Source organism: Oncorhynchus tshawytscha, linkage group LG03, assembly GCF_018296145.1.
Source record: "Oncorhynchus tshawytscha isolate Ot180627B linkage group LG03, Otsh_v2.0, whole genome shotgun sequence".
Lineage (NCBI taxonomy): Eukaryota > Metazoa > Chordata > Actinopteri > Salmoniformes > Salmonidae > Oncorhynchus > Oncorhynchus tshawytscha.
In genome coordinates this window covers 1093361-1113945 of record NC_056431.1, presented here as the reverse complement: position 1 = coordinate 1113945, position 20585 = coordinate 1093361, and the positions used below count along the sequence as shown (strand labels likewise).

At 47.2% G+C, this 20585-nt stretch overlaps 1 protein-coding gene across 4 annotated transcripts; it reads right to left on the bottom strand.

The window, feature by feature from the left end:
* Positions 1-5909: 5909 nt before the first annotated feature.
* LOC112225657 (zinc finger protein 687a-like) lies at positions 5910-20247 on the bottom strand. 4 transcript variants are annotated; one of them, XM_042307068.1, is made up of 11 exons: positions 20101-20247; positions 17147-19277; positions 16321-16588; positions 14277-14518; positions 13947-14131; positions 12464-12640; positions 9599-9761; positions 9191-9448; positions 8494-8606; positions 8230-8323; positions 5910-8124 (listed from the first exon to the last, which is right to left on the bottom strand). In XM_042307068.1, the coding sequence occupies exons 2-11, from the start codon at positions 19259-19261 to the stop codon at positions 7456-7458; spliced, it is 4284 nt and encodes a 1427-aa protein (XP_042163002.1). In that variant the 5' UTR covers positions 19262-19277; positions 20101-20247; the 3' UTR covers positions 5910-7455. The 4 variants fall into 4 exon arrangements, 3 of the variants coding, with proteins under 3 accessions (XP_042163002.1, XP_042163006.1, XP_042163005.1); XM_042307072.1 differs by having other exon boundaries at positions 16333-16588; XM_042307071.1 differs by lacking the exon at positions 20101-20247 and adding an exon at positions 19497-19878.
* Between the last annotated feature and the right edge of the window lie 338 nt (positions 20248-20585).

The window sequence follows — 20585 nt, the reverse complement described above, 5'->3', positions numbered from 1 at the left end:
TGTTAAAAAAGTTTGAAATATCCAATAAATGTCGTTCCACTTCATGATTGTGTCCCACTTGTTGTTGATTCTTCACAAAAAAATACAGTTTTATATCTTTATGTTTGAAGCCTGAAATGTGGCAAAAGGTCGCAAAGTTCAAGGGGGTCGAATACTTTCGCAAGGCACTGTATGAACCTTCACACACACACACACACACACACACACTAACTAAATACTAGACTCTAATGGTGATCATGTCTGGTCCCTGGCAGAGGGAGGCTGTGTGGAGCGTATTAATGAGACAGTGGGAGAACTGGGAGCTGGTGGGACTGGACCAGTTCATCTGTGGTCTGAACACTGAGGAGACTGGTCAACTCAACACTGATGCCTTCAGGTCAGACATGGACAGTGCGTGTGTGTTTGTGTAGCGGGTTTCTTATGTACCACAGGAGAACCAAGAAATGAAGAGCGACACCACGGCTGTCTTTTAGGCTTTTATGTTGATCTGTAATAGTATTGTGAAAAGACAGGACAGGAACACATCAGTCTCCAGTGCACCATCTGACAAGTTGTTCTACACAGGAGCATGAAGAAAGGTAAAACACATATCCTGTCTCACATCCCCAATACATTGCTAGATGCTTTCAGTGTTGACAGTACCAAAATACAACAACTCATGTACAAAAACACTGCAACATAAACAAGTTACAACGTGAAATCGCCTCTATTCCATTCAGACCGTAGAGGACCAAACTACATCTCCCATAATACAACCCCAGAACCAGCTCAGCTAACCTTCTGCATCACAGAAAGGCATGCTAGCTAACAACAGCAGCACTTTTAGCACTCTGTAAACTATATTAATAACAACAATACAACTCTGAAAGTTACATGTTTCAATAGTCTCACACTCCCGTATAACAATATCTACAGCATTAACATTGGGATGTTTTATTTATTTCACGTTATGGACTTTACAAAGGAGTAATCTGCAACTGATACCTTTCTCTCAGTGTTTTCTCGGACTGAGGAGAACGGGAGCTACGGGTAGTACCAGGGTGTTAGTAGGTGACACAAGCACCCAGATGAAATAAAATACATTTAATTAAACAAAACCCGAAGATGTTAACATCATACAGCTACTGTAGCTGCCTACCTAACATCAACAGGCAGCACCAGTAGCGCAACAATTAAAAATAGACACCAAAAGTAAAGTTCCTGGCGATCATAGCGATCTGACTCCCCCCTTCTCTCTGAACTTGGAATATTCCTGTTCGCGGGCTTTGGCCACTGACCTTCAACCTGGTTGTTCTGTTCTGCGTTGTGTACTATTCTAATAATTTGAAATTGGATGGAATAACCATTTTAACTCTACTACATTTGCGTGAGATTGTTTTATAATGTGTTATATATCTCTATAGGGAGGCAGTACAGTCGGTGGGCGAGGTGCAGTGCCCCTGGCAGTAACAGAGCTTCTGAAGCAGCGTGCGGTGGCTGTGTTTGGGCAACAATATGGGTTCCCCTCTTTTTCTCTCTCTCACACACTATTGCTCTTACTTATTTTGTGAAATACATTTTAAAATGTAAGCCATTTCTCCTCCCTCCTCTCTCTTTCTCTCTCTACTTTATCTCACTTTTCTCCAGCTGGTTTGAGTTTGTCAGAGTTTCTTTCTCTCAGACCCTCTGCCTTCTCATTCATCAGTCCGACCAGTGTTCCCCTCATCCCCCCAGACCGCCTCGCTGTGAGTACATTCTCTCCCTGCCTCCCTCTATCAATTTCAAATTAAGGGTTTTATTGGCATGGGAAACATGTTTACATTGACAAAGCAAGTGAAATAGATAAACAATAGTGAAATAAACTGTGAACATTACACTTACAAAAATTCCAAAAGAATAAAGACATTTCAAATGTCATATATACAGTGTTGTAATGATATGCCAATAGTTAAAGTACAAAAGGGAAAATAAATAAATATGGGTTGTACTGACAATGGTGTTTGTTCTTCACTGGTTGCCCTTTTCTTGTGACAACAGGTCACACATCTTGCTGCTGTGATGGCACACTGGAATTTCACCCAGTAGATATGGGAGTTTATCAAAATTGGGTTTGTTTTCAAATTCTTCGTGGATCTGTGTAATCTGAGGGAAATGTGTGTCTCTAGTATGGTCATACATTTGGCAGGTTAGGAAGATCAACTCAGTTTCCACCTCATTTTATGGGCAGTGAGCACATAGCCTGTCTTCTCTTGAGAGCCAGGTCTGCCTACGGTGGCCTTTCTCAATAGCAAGGCTATGCTCACGGAGTCTGTACCTGTACATAGTCAAAGATTTCCTTAAATTTGGTTAAGTCACAGTGGTCAGGTATTCCGCCACTGTGTACTCTCTGTTTAGGGCCAAATAACATTCTAGTTTTCTCTGTTTTTTTGTTTTCTCATGATTTGGTTGGGTCTAATTGTGTTGCTGTCCTGGGGCTCTATGGGGTTTGTTTGTAAACAAACTCCCAGAACCAGTTTGCTTTGGGGGCTCTTCTCTATCTCTGCTGTGTTCCACTGAGGTTTTCTAATTACTAGGTTTACGGAAGAAAAATAGGTGACTTTGGAACCCAGCACTCCATACTCTTCTGTATTCTGATCAGGCACTCTCAACCTGCCAGCTGAAGGCCCTGGGTCCTGACAATGCTGCCATGGTAGGATGTCTTGCTCCCAGGCAGACTAAATAACTTTTTTGCCCGCTTTGAGGACAATACAGTGCCACTGACACGGCCTGCAACGAAAACATGCGGACTCTCCTTCACTGCAGCCGAGGTGAGTAAGACATTTAAACGTGTTAACCCTTGCAAGGCTGCAGGCCCAGACGGCATCCCCAGCCGCGCCCTCAGAGCATGCGCAGACCAGCTGGCCGGTGTGTTTACGGACATATTCAATCAATCCCTATACCAGTCTGCTGTTCCCACATGCTTCAAGAGGGCCACCATTGTTCCTGTTCCCAAGAAAGCTAAGGTAACTGAGCTAAACGACTACCGCCTCGTAGCACTCACTTCCGTCATCATGAAGTGCTTTGAGAGACTAGTCAAGGACCATATCACCTCCACCCTACCTGACACCCTAGACCCACTCCAATTTGCTTACCGCCCAAATAGGTCCACAGACGATGCAATCTCAACCACACTGCACACTGCCCTAACCCATCTGGACAAGAGGAATACCTATGTGAGAATGCTGTTCATCGACTACAGCTCGGCATTCAACACCATAGTACCCTCCAAGCTCGTCATCAAGCTCGAGACCCTGGGTCTCGACCCCGCCCTGTGCAACTGGGTACTGGACTTCCTGACCGGCCGCCCCCAGGTGGTGAGGGTGGGCAACAACATCTCCACCCCGCTGATCCCCAACACTGGGGCCCCACAAGGGTGCGTTCTGAGCCCTCTCCTGTACTCCCTGTTCACCCACGACTGCGTGGCCACGCACGCCTCCAACTCAATCATCAAGTTTGCGGACACAACAGTGGTAGGCTTGATTACCAACAACGACGAGACGGCCTACAGGGAGGAGGTGAGGGCCCTCGGAGTGTGGTGTCAGGAAAATAACCTCATACTCAACGTCAACAAAACTAAGGAGATGATTGTGGACTTCAGGAAACAGCAGAGGGAACACCCCCTATCCACATCGATGGAACAGTAGTGGAGAGGGTAGCAAGTTTTAAGTTCCTCGGCATACACATCACAGACAAACTGAATTGGTCCACTCACACAGACAGCATCGTGAAGAAGGCGCAGCAGCGCCTCTTCAACCTCAGGAGGCTGAAGAAATTCGGCTTGTCACCAAAAGCACTCACAAACTTCTACAGATGCACAATCGAGAGCATCCTGGCGGGCTGTATCACCGCCTGGTACGGCAACTGCTCCGCCCACAACCGTAAGGCTCTCCAGAGGGTAGTGAGGTCTGCACAACGCATCACCGGGGGCAAACTACCTGCCCTCCAGGACACCTACACCACCCGATGTTACAGGAAGGCCATAAAGATCATCAAGGACATCAACCACCCGAGCCACTGCCTTTTCACCCCGCTATAATCCAGAAGGCGAGGTCAGTACAGGTGCATCAAAGCTGTGACCGAGAGACTGAAAAACAGCTTCTATCTCAAGGCCATCAGACTGTTAAACAGCCACCACTAACATTGAGTGGCTGCTGCCAACACACTGACACTGACTCAACTCCAGCCACTTTAATAATGGGAATTGATGGGAAATGTAAATATATCACTAGCCACTTTAAACAATGCTACCTTATATAATGTTACTTACCCTACATTATTCATCTCATATGCATACGTATATACTGTACTCTATATCATCGACTGCATCCTTATGTAATACCTGTATCACTAGCCACTTTAACTATGCCACTTTGTTTACATACTCATCTCATATGTATATACTGTACTCGATACCATCTACTGTATCTTGCCTATGCTCCTCTGTACCATCACTCATTCATATATCCTTATGTACATATTCTTTATCCCCTTACACTGTGTATAAGACAGTAGTTTTGGAATTGTTAGTTAGATTACTTGTTGGTTATTACTGCATTGTCGGAACTAGAAGCACAAGCATTTCGCTACACTCGCATTAACATCTGCTAACCATGTGTATGTGACAAATAAAATTTGATTTGATTTGGTAACTAATGCACAGTGGGCAGTGCTGGGGGTGGCACAACGGGCCGCTCTTGGCAATGCTCTGGGTGTGGCCTACGACCGAGTGGCCTATGACCGCACAGAACCGACTACAAACCCACTCAGAAACCTGCCCCAACTCTCAGGTGAGTAGGAGAGAGGGGACTGGGAGAGATGAATTCTGCACTCATAACAAGTGGGAAACTCAGAAAATACTACTTGTAAAGCGTTCTAGTGCTTTGAACTAGTTGAGAATGCCGATTGGCTAATGGCAAACAACTGAGCTCACAGATTTTTTATTTAGCTAAGTCAGTTAAGAACAAATTCTCATTTACAATGACGGCCTACCGGAGAACAGTGGGTTCAGGGGCAGAACGACCTTGTTAGCTCGGGGATTCGATCCAGCAACCTTTCGGTTACTGGCCCACCGCTCTAACCAATAGGCTACCTGCCGCCCTATTGACAAGTGGATATTTCCCAGTCATATGCTGGTAATTACAAATTTACGAGATGTTATGAACACAACATGAGTGAGAGATGGGTAGAGATAAAGGAATGCTCCTGTGGTCAGGTAAGAGAAAAATAAAGAGTTGATTAGACTATGAGGAAGAAACTGAAATGAAGATGTATAGGCAGGAGAGAGAGGTCAGTGGTATGTATTTTTTTTCCTCCACCAGGAGCATCTATGCTGGGAACTCTGGGAGTTGGGGTCTTTATGCGGCCCTGGTTCCTACTGCTGGGGTTTGTCCTGTAGTGAAACTACACATCTAATAGACACGCATGACATATGGAACTACTCATGCATGTGTTGAACAAGGAGATATTGTTGATAATATGGCATATTTTAACACATTTAACAGTAACAAATATAACTTTATATACTGCTTCTTAAAAAATATATATATTCTAGATTAAGCCAGAGCAGGCCTTGAGCACATCAAAGCAGATACCTGTAACAATGTAAAAGCACTTAAGATATTTTTATTATATTTGTTAAAGAAATATGTATGTATCTTTGTTGCAATGGTGGGTCTCTTCTAGTAGGACAATGCTGGAACATGTAATGATGTGTGAGCCAGTGTTGGTTGTTTTCTGAGAGTTGGGATCATAAAACGAGGATTATGGCTGCTAATCCAGTGCTGACAAGATTGGAAGTGGAAGACTAAGTTAATAAAGATTATGAACCTACTATCACTTACTCTGGATTGTTACGACTGACAGAAGCTCAAATAAGACTCAGAATAAAATAATCACTTTCTCTGGGTATTTTATTAGAAATGCTCTACGCAAGAAAGAACATAGAATTGGGTTACAGGGGGAAAGAGGGCTGTGTGTTAACATTGTAATCTCTGAAGACTGAAGAAACTCTAGCTGGAGACACGCACACAATACCTTTATGAAAAGAGTAGAAGAGAACAGTTAACACCGCTGATTGGGTGACTAACTTTTTTAACTTAAAGATATCTTTGTGTTTTACTGTAGTTCAACACGCCTTACATGCTTTTCTTTAGCATACAATCACTGTCCTCAACCCCTCACACCTCTCCTCCAACACCAGGAGTTTCACTATCACGCCATCCATATCTCCCTCCCTCTCAGAGAGAGAAAGAGGATAGATGTCTAGTACTCATATTTACATGGTTATGGTTCAGTTGTGGTCAAGTACAACCACACTTTAGTAATGGAAGGGTCCAACCCAACCCCTCCAGGTTATAGAGGGTCATCTTGAGATGGGATGTTTCCTGATTCATCTGGAATTCCTGATGTTACAAGGCCGGATCAACAGGAATACTCTGCCTGACGTCTCTGTGGAGCCAATCTCATCCCTGATCATACTATATGGCTAGACGGACGGGGATGAGAATGGAGAACATTCAACAGACAAAGCCAATCCAGAGCTTACAATGAAAAACAAATACCTGCACATACACAAACCCTTAAATCAAATACTATGAACAAAACTATAAGAAAATCAATGCAATAGTGAGAATGAGAACTGGGACGGGCTCTACAAAGAGAAAGACCAGTGGTGGCTGTCACCAATCCACTGTGAGATTCTGTGCTTGGATGAACCATAGAAAACTGAAACATTCAAATCAATAAGCAAATCACACCCCCATGTTGACTAGTCTCTTCCAACACCAGTCACATTCCCTGTTGATGACAAACAACAGAAACCTAATAGAACTCAGCTGTAGACTGACTGGTGGTTAACTGTCCATTTTAAAAAGTACACTTCTGAATGGAAGTGTTATTTGGTAATATGAAACGCATTATTACAGGTTATAAGTCATTTACAACCAAAGGAGGTTGGTGGCACCTTAATTGGGGAGGATGGGCTCGTGGTAATGGCTGGAATGGAATCAGTGGAATGGTATTAACTACATCAAACACATGGAAACCATGTGTTTGATGCCTTTCCATTTGTTCCGTTCCAGCCATTATTATGAGCCGTCCTCCCCTCAGCAGCCTCCAGATGTTAATACTACCTCAGTTTAGACGGGTACAGCGTCCAGAATCAGTCAGACAAACACACACACACAGGTTATGGCTGCCATATGACAAATGTGACAGAAAATTAAATAAGCATTGAATGAAAACAACTGTTATCACAATGTGCTTGTGTGTTGGATAAATGATGACAGGAACACACTGCTGAAGAACGGTTTACAGTGAAGAGCTTTCCTTCCCATACCTCCTCTCTCTTACTAAAATATCTGCAGTTTATAGTACTCTCTCACCCTCCTTCCCTTCAAAATATTATCTTTCTCTCCTCCTCCTTCCCCTCCCTCTCTCTTAGACAGGTTTGTCTGTCTTGCGTGCGGTGATGAAGGCCATGCCGTGAGTCCTGAAGTGTGTGTTCAGATCCGAAACCTTCTCAAAGCGTTTCCCACACACCTTACACCCCACCCTGCCCTCCCCGTCCTCCCCCAGCGGTGTGGGGGGGTGAGACGAGGAAGAGGGAGACCCCGGCAGGGAACCCCCTCTGGGACTCCCGTCACCGTGGTTACCGCCATTGCCGGGCGATGATGTCAGGGAGCGGTCGTTATGGCCGTGACGGCTGTGGTTGTCAGGGGGCGTGTCTCGAACCCTGTGGCTGATGAAGCGGTGGCGGGAGAGGGAGGGGGCGGAGGCAAAGCAGGCTCCACACTGTAGACACTGCAGGCTGACTCCTCCCCCCAGGGCCTCGGAGCGGTGCTGGGGGATGTGGTCCAGGAAGACGGCGCGGTCCTCGGTGGTGAAGCCACACGGAGTACAGTGGAACCCAGACTCTGGCTGGTGAGGGGGGGCCGAGGAGGTGACGCGAGGTCTCTTAGCAGGGATGATGCCTTCGGTCAAATCGTCCTCTTCCTCCTCAGTCTTCAACCCTCCTCCTCCGTCTTCCTCAGCTGAAACAGTGAACGGAGGGTTGGAGCCTCCGTCCTGCTCCGAGGAACTGTCGGCCCCTTCTGCACCCCTCCCTCGCTGACAGACACAGAGAGAATTAGATTTAATGACATTTAGCATTAATAACCGGTCTTCCTATATAAAGGCTGCAGTCGGTAGTTGTGAGAGAAAGTGGAACTGTACCTTTGTGTCCAGAGCTGACATGCCGTGTCTCAGCTGGACATGTCTCTCCAACACCAGTCTACTGCTGAACGTCCTCTTACCCTCACCACACAACCTACACACACAAACACACGTTAGGGTTTAGTGTAGGGGTTAAGGTGAGATACAGCTGTTGTAGGGTAGTATAGGGGTTAGCGTGTAGTGTGCATACTTAGTGGATGACTCATTTAGACTCTGACGTGGGGGTAGGGTATGTAGGGGTTAGGGTGTAGTGTGCATACTCACCGGCAGTGGAAGGCTCGTTTGATGCCCTTGTGTTTGACTCTGATGTGGCGTCTGAGGCTGGACGTGGAAGAGAAGGAGTTCTCACACAGACTACATGGGAACTTCTTCAGGATCTACACAAAACACAGGCACCTTACAGTGAACAGTCCCCTCAGCTCCCCTAGTTTAAAAACAGAAAGGCTACTAAAGACAATGATGCTTACTGAGGAAAACGGCTGAAAATCTGTTCTTCAAAGAAAAAAAAGAGGGCAAACTTTCCTGGATCCCTCCACTTCATGTGAGAGGTGACTGTGCTCCAGAACTTTAGATATACATGATATGACTTTATAACCTATATGATCGGGCCCAATCCCAACTTGAGAAACACCTGGGGAGCTCAAAGTTGAGCATAAATAAACTCTGATCGTATTTTGATGGAAGAACGTAAGTGACGTATTAAGCATAACTTTTCTCAAGTGAGGATTGGGCCTGTGGTGATTAGGTGATTCATTTAAGGGCCAGTTAGGGATTAATTTTGGGCAGGACTGGGCCCGTGGGCCGGCAGTAGAGTAGGCCTGACCTAGAGGGTCAGAAGATACAATGGATCACTGATCAGTTAGAACCGATTCAGAATCAATCTACTGTACTGCACATCAAACAGTATATCACTACTGCATGAAACATTTAACTGTCTTTATGTTTAGTCTGTGTTCCTGACCTTGCCATGCTGCTCGGCCATATGGGTAATGTAGTCCTCTCTGTCAGCATAGCGGGCGTGGCAGGGAGCACAGCTCCACCCTGGGCTTGTCTTATTGCTCTCTCCATCCCTCTCTTCCTCCTCCTCTTCCTCCCTTCCCCACTCCTCTCCGTCAGAGCTCTCTGTCTTCACCGAGCTCCGCACCCGGGGGGGAGGGGCAGGGGAGGGCGCCATGGCAACGGGAACTTCCTGTTTGACCGCAGGGCCTCTGTGAGTAGTCTGAGCGAGGGAAGGGGAAGGAGGATAGAGAAAGGAACACAGCAGATAGGGAGATGGAGGAAAGTTAAGCTACATTTCATATCAACAGAACTGACTGACCCAAACCCAGTCTGGAGAAGGATTGTGTGAGAGGGGAACCCATAGATGTACCTTGATGTGCTCCAGCATGGAACTTCTCTGCGCGTAGAGCTTGGGGCACTCAGGACACTTGAACACGTGCACCTTCTGCTTGACTAGGTGGGTGTCAAAGTGGACGTACAGCAGTGGCTTCTGGGTAAATACCGTGTCACACATCACACACTTGTAGATCATCCTGTAAGGAAAGAGTGAAGGGTATAAGTTTCAATGCCATACAACACTCCTTCCGTGGCCTCCAACTGCTCTTAAACGCTAGTAAAACTAAATGCATGCTCTTCAACCGATTGCTGCCCGCACCCGCCCACCTAGCATCACTACTCTGGACGGTTCTGACTTAGAATACAGTGGGGAGAACAAGTATTTGATAACCTGCAAAATCGGCAGTGTTTCCTACTTACAACGCATGTAGAGGTCTGTAATTTTTTAATCATAGGTACACTTCAACTGTGAGAGACGGAATCTAAAACAAAAATCCAGAAAATCACATTGTATGATTTTAAAGTAATTAATTAGCATTTTATTGCATGACATAAGTATTTGATACATCAGAAAAGCAGAACCTAATATTTGGTACAGAAACCTTTGTTTGCAATTACAGAGATCATACGTTTCCTGTAGTTCTTGACCAGGTTTGCAAACACTGCAGATTTTGGCCCACTCCTCCATACAGACCTTCTCCAGATCCTTCAGGTTTCGGGGCTGTCCCTGGGCAATACGGACTTCCAGCTCCCTCCAAAGATTATCTATTGGGGTCAGGTCTGGAGACTGGCTAGGTCACTCCAGGACCTTGAGATGCTTCTTACGGAGCCACTCCTTAGTTGCCCTGGCTGTGCGTTTCGGGTCGTTGTCATGCTGGAAGACCCAGCCACAACCCATTTTCCATGCTCTTACTGAGAGAAGGAGGGTGTTGGCCAAGATCTCACGATACATGGCCCCATCCATCCTCCCCTCAATATGGTGCAGTCGTCCTGTCCCCTTTGCAGAAAAGCATCCCCCAAAGAATGATGTTTCCACCTCCATGCTTCACGGTTGGGATGGTGTTCTTGGGGTTGTACTCATCCTTCTTCTTCCTCCAAACACGAGTGGAGTTTAGACCAAAAAGCTCTATTTTTGTCTCATCAGACCACATGACCTTCTCCCATTCCTCCTCTGGATCATCCAGATGGTCATTGGTAAACTTCAGACGGGCCTGGACATGCGCTGGCTTGAGCAGGGGGATCTTGCGTGCGCTGCAGGATTTTAATCCATGACGGCATAGTGTGTTACTAATGGTTTTCTTTGAGACTGTGGTCCCAGCTCTCTTCAGGTCATTGACCAGGTCCTGCCGTGTAGTTCTGGGCTGATCCCTAACCTTCCTCATGATCATTAATGCCCCGTGAGGTGAGAACTTGCATGGAGCCCCAGACCGAGGGTGATTGACCGTCATTGCTTCTTCCATTTTCTAATAATTGCGCCAACAGTTGTTGCCTTCTCACCAAGCGGTTTGCCTATTGTCCTGTAGCCCATCCCAGCCTTGTGCAGGTCTACAATTTTATCCCTGATGTCCTTACACAGCTCTCTGGTCTTGGCCATTGTGGAGAGGTTGAAGTCTGTTTGATTGAGTGTGTGGACAGGTGTCTTTTATACAGGTAACGAGTTCAAACAGGTAATGAGTAGAGAACAGGAGGGATCCTAAAAGAAAAACTAACAGGCCTGTGAGAGCCGGAAGTCTTACTGGTTGGTAGGTGATCAAATACTTATGTCATCAAATAAAATGCAAATGTATTACTTAAAAATCAAACAAAGTGATTTTCTGTTTTTTTGTTTTAGATTCCGTCTCGCACAGTTGAAGTGTACATATGATAAAAATTACAGACCTCTACATGCTTTGTAAGTAGGAAAACCTGAAAAATCGGCAGTGTATCAAATACTTATTCTCCCCACTGTTTGTGGACAACTACAAATACCTAGGTGTCTGGCTAGACTGTCAACTCTCCATCCCAAACATACTCTCGTAAAACTGACGATCCTTGACTTCGGCGATGTCGTTTACAAAATAGCCTACAACACACTACTCAGCAAACTGGATGCAGTCCATCACAGTGCCATCCGTTTTGTCACCAAAGCCTGATATACCACCCACCACTGCGACCTGTATGCTCTCGTCAGCTGGCCCTCGCTACATATTAGTCGCCAGACCCACTGGCTCCAGGTCATCTATAAGTCTTTGCTAGGTAAAGCTCCGCCTTATCTCAGCTCACTGATCACCATAACAACACCATAACAACACCATAGCACGCGCTCCAGCAGGTATATTTCACTGGTCACCCCCAAAGCCAACACCTCCGTTGGCTCCCTTTCCTTCCAGTTCTCTGCTGCCAATGGCTGGAACGAATTGCAAAATTTGCTGAAGTTGGAGACATATCTCCCTCACTAACTTGAAGCATCAGCTATCTGAGCAGCATACCAATTGCTGCAGCTATACACAGCCCACCTGTAAATAGCCCATCCAACAACATACCTCATCCCCATATTGTTTTTATTTACTTTTTTTGCACACCAGTAATTCTACTTGCACATCATCATCTGCACATCTATCACTCCAGTGTTAATTTGCTAAATTGTAATTACTTCGCTACAATGGCCTATTTATTGCCTTACCTACTTACGTCATTTGCACACACTGTATATAGACTTTTTTCTATTGTGTTATTGACTCTGTTTATTCCATGTGTAACTCTGTGTTGTTGTTTGTGTCGCACTGCTTTGCTTTATCTTGGCCAGGTCGCAGTTGTAAATGAGAACTTGTTCTCAACTGGCCTACCTGGTTAAATAAAGGTGTTATTTAAAAATGTACAAATCTGAGAACACAACCAGTGTGTGTGTGTGTGTACATACTTGGCCTGTCCTCCAGTGAGTGTGGGGTGCTGGGTGTTGATGTGGCTCTGGGCGCTGGGGGAGGACTTGAAGGCCATGGGGCAGCTGGGACACTTATGGAACACCTCACAGTGGGCCGTCTGGATATGGGACTTGACCGAGTTTAACCCTCCAAACACCACCTGACAACTAGAACACCTGCAGACAGAGAAATAAATATAATTGTTGATGTTGTCCCTAAACACGGATTCGGTGTCAGATATTTCTCCATCCTCCGAATGGTTAAAGCATGGGTTGGTGGTAGGGCTGTTGCAGTGACCATATTACAGACACACTGGCAGTCACGAGTCATGACCACAGTAAAATTCCACGTAATTTTGAGTCAAGGTAATCTCCTCTTATGCACTCTGGACATGTGCATAAGAGTACTCAAGTCGCTAACTACCATCAGGTCCTAATGGCCTGGTACTCAGGGATCTAGTCCCTCCATCAGGTCCTAATGGCCTGGTACTCAGGGATCTACTGTCCCTCCATCAGGTCCTAATGGCCTGGTACCCAGGGCTCTATTGTCCCTCCATCAGGTCCTAATGGCCTGGTACCCAGGGCTCTACTGTCCCTCCATCAGGTCCTAATGGCCTGGTACCCAGGGCTCTACTGTCCCTCCATCAGGTCCTAATAGCCTGGTACCCAGGGCTCTATTGTCCCTCCATCAGGTCCTAATGGCCTGGTACCCAGGGCTCTATTGTCCCTCCATCAGGTCCTAATGGCCTGGTACCCAGGGCTCTATTGTCCCTCCATCAGGTCCTAATGGCCTGGTACCCAGGGCTCTATTGTCCCTCCATCAGGTCCTAATGGCCTGGTACCCAGTGCTCTATTGTCCCTCCATCAGGTCCTAATGGCCTGGTACCCAGGGCTCTATTGTCCCTCCATCAGGTCCTAATGGCCTGGTACCCAGGGCTCTATTGTCCCTCCATCAGGTGCTAATGGCCTGGGACCCAGGGCTCTATTGTCCCTCCATCAGGTCCTAATGGCCTTGTACTCAGGGCTCTACTGTCCCTCCATCAGGTCCTAATGGCCTTGTACCCAGGGCTCTATCTATCATATAAAATAAAAGGCATATATTGTCAGCTAAATGCCAAATTAACAAGCCTACAGCATGGAGCATAGCCAGATAGCATAGGCCTACAGTAGCCCAACTCAAATTTTATTCTTCTGAAATACATTTCTTCATATCAAAATGTTTTAGACCTGACTAAAATAAATAATCAATTTATTGTGGTGTACATTACATAGATTTATTATACTTTTTTATATATTGACGTTCCAATGGTGCACATGTTTACGTTAATTAACAGTCAATTTCCTTGAGACCGGCAGACTTTTGCAAAATTTCACGACCGCTACAGCCCTATTTGGTGGTAAGGTAATCTGATCCTAGATCAGAGTCTACGGGAGTAACTATGTTTGTTTCAACCACAGAGGGAGTGAAGGGTTGAAAGGTCACCTGTATCCAATGCGTCGTGTGAAATGGAGACAGGCCTCCTCCAAATGGGATTGAAAGGCTGGCTGCTTGGCCACACCCCCACACTCTGGGCAGACATAGGGGGGGCGGGGGTTGTGGATGCGAGCATGAGCAGAGGCACTGCAGCCGTTAGGAAGGAGCATGGGAGGAGAACACTCCGTACAGGACTGGAGGGAGAGAGACAGATGGGGAAAGGAGGGTGCACAGGTCAGTAAGGCAGGTACTCCTAAAGCCATGAAACAAGCTATTACATACAGTGTCTAGACTGAAAAAGTTCTGTGTATTTTTGAACACACACACTGCTCTACTCACAGTGTTAAGGGCTGGTTTGACCTCTTGGAAGTGGGCAGCCACCTCAGCCTTGCTGCAGAACTGCACCTTACACTCAGGACACTTGTTATTGGTGTACAGCACCGGCTCTGTCGCCTTCTTACTGATGATTGGCTGCTGCAGCTGGGGGGCGGGGCTCAGGGTTGCCGGGGTCACTGCTGAAGTCACAGCCGGAGCAGAGGACGCTGGGACAGAGGAGGTGGAGAGGGAGGGAGAGAGCATGCCTGAAAGAGGCATAGAGAGAGACGGGGAGATAGATAGGGGAATATAGGGGAAGGGGAGTGAAAGGTAAAGAGGAAAAAAAGAGTGAGAGGTAAAGAGAGAGGTGGGGTAGATAGGTACTGATAAACAGCGCTGCACTAGTATTCATAAAGCGTCTCAGAGTAGGAGTACTGATCTACGATCAGGTCCCCCCGTTTATATAATATTCATTATGATCTCAAAGTCAAATCTGATCCTAGCACTGCTACTCTGAGATGCTTTACAGTGCATTCGGAAAGTATTCAGACCCCTCGTCTTTTCCCACATTTTGTTACGTTACAGCCTTATTCTAAAATTGATTACATTATTTTTTTCTCCTCATCAATCTACACACAATACCCCATAATGATGAGGTGAAAAAAGGGTTTTTAGAAATAATTGCAAATGTATAAAAAAATTTGAAACAGAAATACCTTATTTACATAAGTATTCAGACCCTTTGCTATCAGACTCCAAATTGAACTCAGGTGCATCCTGTTTCCAATGATCATCCTTGAGATCTTTCTACAACTTGATTGGAGTCCACCTGTGGTATATTAAATTGGACATGAATTGGAAAGGCACACACCTGTCTATATAAGGTCCCACAGTTGACAGTGCATGTCAGAGCAAAAGCCATGAGATCGAAGGAATTGTCCGTAAAGCTCAGAGAGAGGATTGTGTTGAGGCACAGATCTGGGGAAGGGTACCAAAAAATGAACAGTGGCCATCATTCTTAATGGAAGAAGTTTGGAACCACCAAGCCACCCAGCCAAACTGAGCAATCGGGGGAGAAGGGTCTTGGTTAGGGAAGTGATGGAGAACCAGATGGTCACTCTGACAGAGCTCCAGAGTTCCTTTGTGGAGATGGGAGAACCTTCCAGAAGGACAACCATCTCTGAGGCAATCCACCAATTAGGCCTTTATTGTAGAGTGGCCAGACGGAAGTAAGAGGCACTCCTCAGTAAAAGGCACATGACAGCCCACTTGGAATTTGCCAAAAGGCACCTAAAGGACTTTCAGACCATGAATGCCAAGCGTCATGTCTGACGGAAACCTGGCACCATCCCTATGGTGAAGCACAGTGGTGGCAGCCTCATGCTGTGGGGATGTTTTCCAGCCGCAGGGACTGGGAGCTTAGTCAGGATCGAGGGAAAGATGAACAGAGAAAAGTACATTGATCTCCTTGTCGAAAACCTGCTCCAGGGCGCTCAGGACCTCAGACTGGGGCGAAGGTTTACCTTCCAACAGGACAACAACCCTAAGCACCCAGCCATGACAATGCAGGAGTGGCTTCAGGACAAGTCTCTGAATGTCCTTAAGTGGCCCTGCCAGAACCTGGACTTGAAGCCAATTGAACAGCTCTGGAGAGACCTGAAAATAGCTGTGCAGCAACACTCCCCACCCAACCTGACAGAGCTTGAGAGGATCTGCAGAGAAGAATGGGAGAAGCTCCCCAAATACAGGTGTGCCAAGCTTGTAGTGTCATACCCAAGACTCAAGGCTGTAATCGCTGCCAAAGGTGCTTCGGCAAAGTAAAGGGTCTGAATAGTTATGTAAATGTGATATTTCATTATTTTCTTTTTTATACATTTGCAAACATTTCTAAAAACCTGATTTTACTTTGTCATTATGGGGTAGTGTGTATAGATTGAGGGGGAAAAACAATTTAATTCATTTTAGAATAAGGCTGTAAACAAAAGTAGAATAAGTCAAGGGGTCTGAATACTTTCCGAATGCACTGTATGTATACAGTCCTAGGTGAGAAATGAAGGTAATAGCTCACAGTCTCTCTCACCGATGGGAGTGGTGTCCTGTTGGCCTATCATCTGCTCTACACTGACAGGTCTCATGACCAGGTGGGAACACTGCATGACCAGTCCCCTCTCCTTGTGTTCCCTGGCGTGGAGCAGCAGGCTGCACTTGTTGAAGAATGCCAGCCGCTTGGCACAGTGGTTACAAGTCACCTCAATCCTCAGGGACCGCCGGTCATAGTGGCGGGCCAGGCTGCGCTCCAGGGCAAACGCATCGCCACACTCCAGACAGCGGTAGCCCTGCGACGCAAAGGAAGAACAACATGAATACAATACCTATGTCGATGACATGTCTCTAGATACAATGCATATTCATTGGTCTTGTATGTATTGGCTGGCGCAATCAAACTTCCCCTTTGGGGATTAATATGTGCCCTTGAGCGAGGTACTTAACCCTAATTTGCTCCAGGGTTGCCGTAGTACTATGGCGGACCCTGTAAAACAACACATTTCACTGCACCTATCTGGTGTGTGACCATAAAAACTACACAACATCAACAAGAGCGATTTATTGGTCTACTGAACACAAGGTCTAACAGAAATTGGACGTCTGCTTTTACCCCAACCACTACTAGTGCAATATTGAATCCATGCTGATATAGACCCATCAAACTCAACTCTGGACCTCAAAGCCAGTTCCACTGTGTTTTTTCATTGTTCCCATCTAATCAGGGACCGATTTAGACCTGGGACACCAGGTGGATGCAATTCATTATCAGGTAGAACAGAAAAGCAGCAGGCTTCGGACCTCGTGGTGTAAGAGTTGAATACCCCTGATATTCAACCTAGGTCTGTTACCTGTGCAGGCAGAGGCAGGTCCCACTCCGGTGGTAGTGGTGTACAGAGGTCTGGTCTGTAGCTGGGCAGCAGGTTCTTGCTGTTGAGGATCTTGTTGAAGGCCTCCACCAGACTGGACTGGCTCCTGGAGATAATGGCTCCTGTACTGTTCACTATAGAGGCTGGTCTACTGCCCCCCTGAGGGGTGAGGAGGGGGGAGGGGGACACAGACACACCCCCATTCAGGGTCTTCTGGCCCAGGCTGCGCACGCCAGCCCCCCCTGGACTGAATCTGGGGGAGGAGGAAGAGGCGGAAGAGACAGAGGGGAGGGCTGCTGACTTGGTGATGCTGACAGCCGTAGCCGACACTTTGGGCTTGTTGCTGTCGGCGGCCATCTTGTTTTGGGCCTTGCTGGCGGCCATCAACATGGCAGTACTTGCATCCTGGAGTGTAGACACAGGCAGGAGGCTGCCACCCTTTGACTTCTGCTGCGGAGGCTGCTGAGATGCCACCCTCTTGGGCCGGCTGAGGACCTTACGACCCCCCGGGGAGGGTTTGGAGCCATCTGCGCCTTTCGAGGGGGTCCCCCCTGCTCCTTTGGATGCTACTCGCGTCACTGTCCTGGTGATGCTGCCTGTAGGGGTCTTGACTGTTTTGATTCGGACTTTGAGTGGGCGAACGGGGGCTGTTGGTGTTGTCGTAGAATTGGCCGGAGCCGTCTCTGTGTCTCCTGTTTGTCTTCCATCCACAACCTCCATCTTCTCACTGTTGTCTGATCTGAACTCCAGGCTAAGTTCACTCGCCATGGGCTCCTCTCCCTCTCTAGCCCCCTGTTGAGTTGATGCTGAGGTTGGTGCCGGGCTGGAGCTCCTCTTGGACAAAGTGGACATAGCAGAACCTGTCTGGTCAGGCGGGGGGCTCTCTGGTGAATCCCTCTCCTCGATCACATGTTCCGGGTTTCTTTCCTCCATCACTGGGCTAGAGATGGGTCTGGGGTTACTGAGGGCGGCAGCCAGCCAGGACTGACGGGCCTGGGCAGGAGGAGGGGAGGGAGACCTGGGGGTGGAGGGTACTTCATCTGGAGGGGGCGGTTTAGAGCTGGAGGATGTCTGAGAGATGGAGGGAGGGGGTTTGGAGGAGAGAGGAGGAGGGCAAGAGAGGAGAGGAGGGGAGGGGGGAGTTGGGGAGCTGAACAGCTCTGAAGAGGACACTTGGCGGTGTCTGCGTGGAAATTTGGGAGGGGAGCACATGGGAGAATCTGGGCTCTCTTGAATCACTAGCGGGCTTCCCAAATCCGGTTCAGAGTCGTCCTCATCCGAGTCCATGATGCGCCTCACCCCCACTCTCAGGCTTCCGTTGGAGGGAGGGGGGGAGGAAAGAGGCCCGGGAGGGCACAGAGTGTCCTCACTCAGGATGGAGGGAGAAGAGAGGTGTGGGTTGATAGAGAGTGAGGACGACGATGATGATGATGAGGAGGATGTGGAGGTTATAGGACCAGCAGAGGTATGAGAGGAGAGAGGTTTCCGTCTGTTGAGAATATTAACTGTATGTTTGGTTGTGCAGGCCGACCCCCCTGCGCCTCCAATGCTGCCCCCTCCTTCACTCGCAGTGGGAGGGGAGCAGGTTGACCAGAGTTCCCCGTTGGCCTGACCCAACGCTTGGCCCAGCCCCTGGTCTCTCACACTGGGCTCCAGCGTGACTGTGGACCCCTCAAACCCATTCTGGAGAAGAGGTTCTGAGGAGACCAGACCAGGCATCCTAGGAGCCAGTTGTGAATTCAGCAGGCCCCCCTTGACTCCCGTCCCAGTCTCCACCTCAGGGTCTGTCCCACTGCCCCCAGGGCTGTCCCCATCCTCTTCATCAGACCCCTCAGTCTCTTCATAGGAGTCAGGCCTCACACTGTTCTTAACAATCACACTGACCACTGGAGGCTCACTTTGGGAGTTGGGAGGGGAGTCAGTGGGGCTGGAAGGTCTTGGTGAGGGACCCCTGGCCCCCGACACGCTTCCTCCGACCTTCCCTGACCCCTCCCCACCCTCTTCCGGTGCAGACTGGATGGCCTCTTTGGCATCGATGTCTGGAATGTCGAAGGCTGCCAACAAGTCGTCGAAATCTGGAGTTTTCATGTCCCCCATTCCCGGATTACAAAACCTGCAGAACGGGCACACAGGAGAAATAAACATGGTTGTCCCCAACCCAACCAAAGCCTGAGGCAGGACCGAATACTATGAATCTTGATAATTCATGACAAACGTAGATGTGACTTCCTGTTTTGAACGTGCATCATCATAATGTTGAATTGCAATGTTGAATAGCCTATATTTCAGGTAGCTATGTAAGTTAATTACTAGAACCCAATAAACCTCAAACCTGGCAAACTTGTTGAATGAGTTAGCAGTTAGAAGCAACCACTTTATTTGGAAGTTAGAAACTTATTTGAAAGTTTAAGTTCCCCTACTGCCCTCGTGTGAACTGGCTACTGAGCTAAAATTAGCAAGTTAGTACAGCAAAGGCAGCTAGCAATACCGATTGCTAGGCCTAGTTCAGACAGCGTTTTCCCCCCTTGTTGCACATGCTTCATGTAGTGCAGCTGTACTAGCTAGCTAGCTATTCTCGCTGAGTTTGCGAGAACAAAAAATGTGGATATTTTATCGTTATCAGACAGAATGTGCATTTAGCTATGTAGCTAGTTACGACACTGAGCTGTCAACCACCTCGGCACACATACACTAACTAGTTACGTTCCCTTCTAGCATTGCTCCGAACAGCTAGCGTAGCTAACATTACTTAGCTAGCTAGAATTTTCTACGTCGTCAACGCAAGGAAGCCTTTTAACGCCTGCTTTTCAGGTATTTAAACCTTACAATTGGAAATTATTTAAGGGCATTCATTTGAATAAGTGGTTTATACGGGTATATGTGACAAGCAGAAATGTATATCTAGTTTTAAACGTGAAGGAAATGTGGTTGTTTACCTGGCTCTTCGGTTCCCGACTTTCCTTTTTGACGCATGAGTTGTTCGTCACCAGAAACGACGGGGGAAGATAGGTCCTGCCAGGTTCATAACGTGTCAACTTTGGAAGCTGATGTGTATGCAATTTGCCAGCTGTTTCCCCACACTCCTGACGTACATACGTGTTATATTGTAATGCCTTGTTCTTGCGAGTGTTGGCTATCATTTCCTGAACATGGCAGTGGTACAATCAAATAACCTTTATGGCACAATGTCCTCAAAAGCCAAGGGCATTGCTTTTGTGGGGTTGCAGGGACAACATTTAGACAATGTATCTTATGTGTTTCACAAAGCATGGCTTTTCAGAAAGACCTAGTTACACAGGAATAGTTTGCAATAAAATCAATCAATCTGACATTTTTATACTAAAAGTCAAGTCCATATTCCACCACATCTGTTGTGTAGTCATCAATCCCCTCTTTGGAGTATGTGTGCAGCATGTCAACA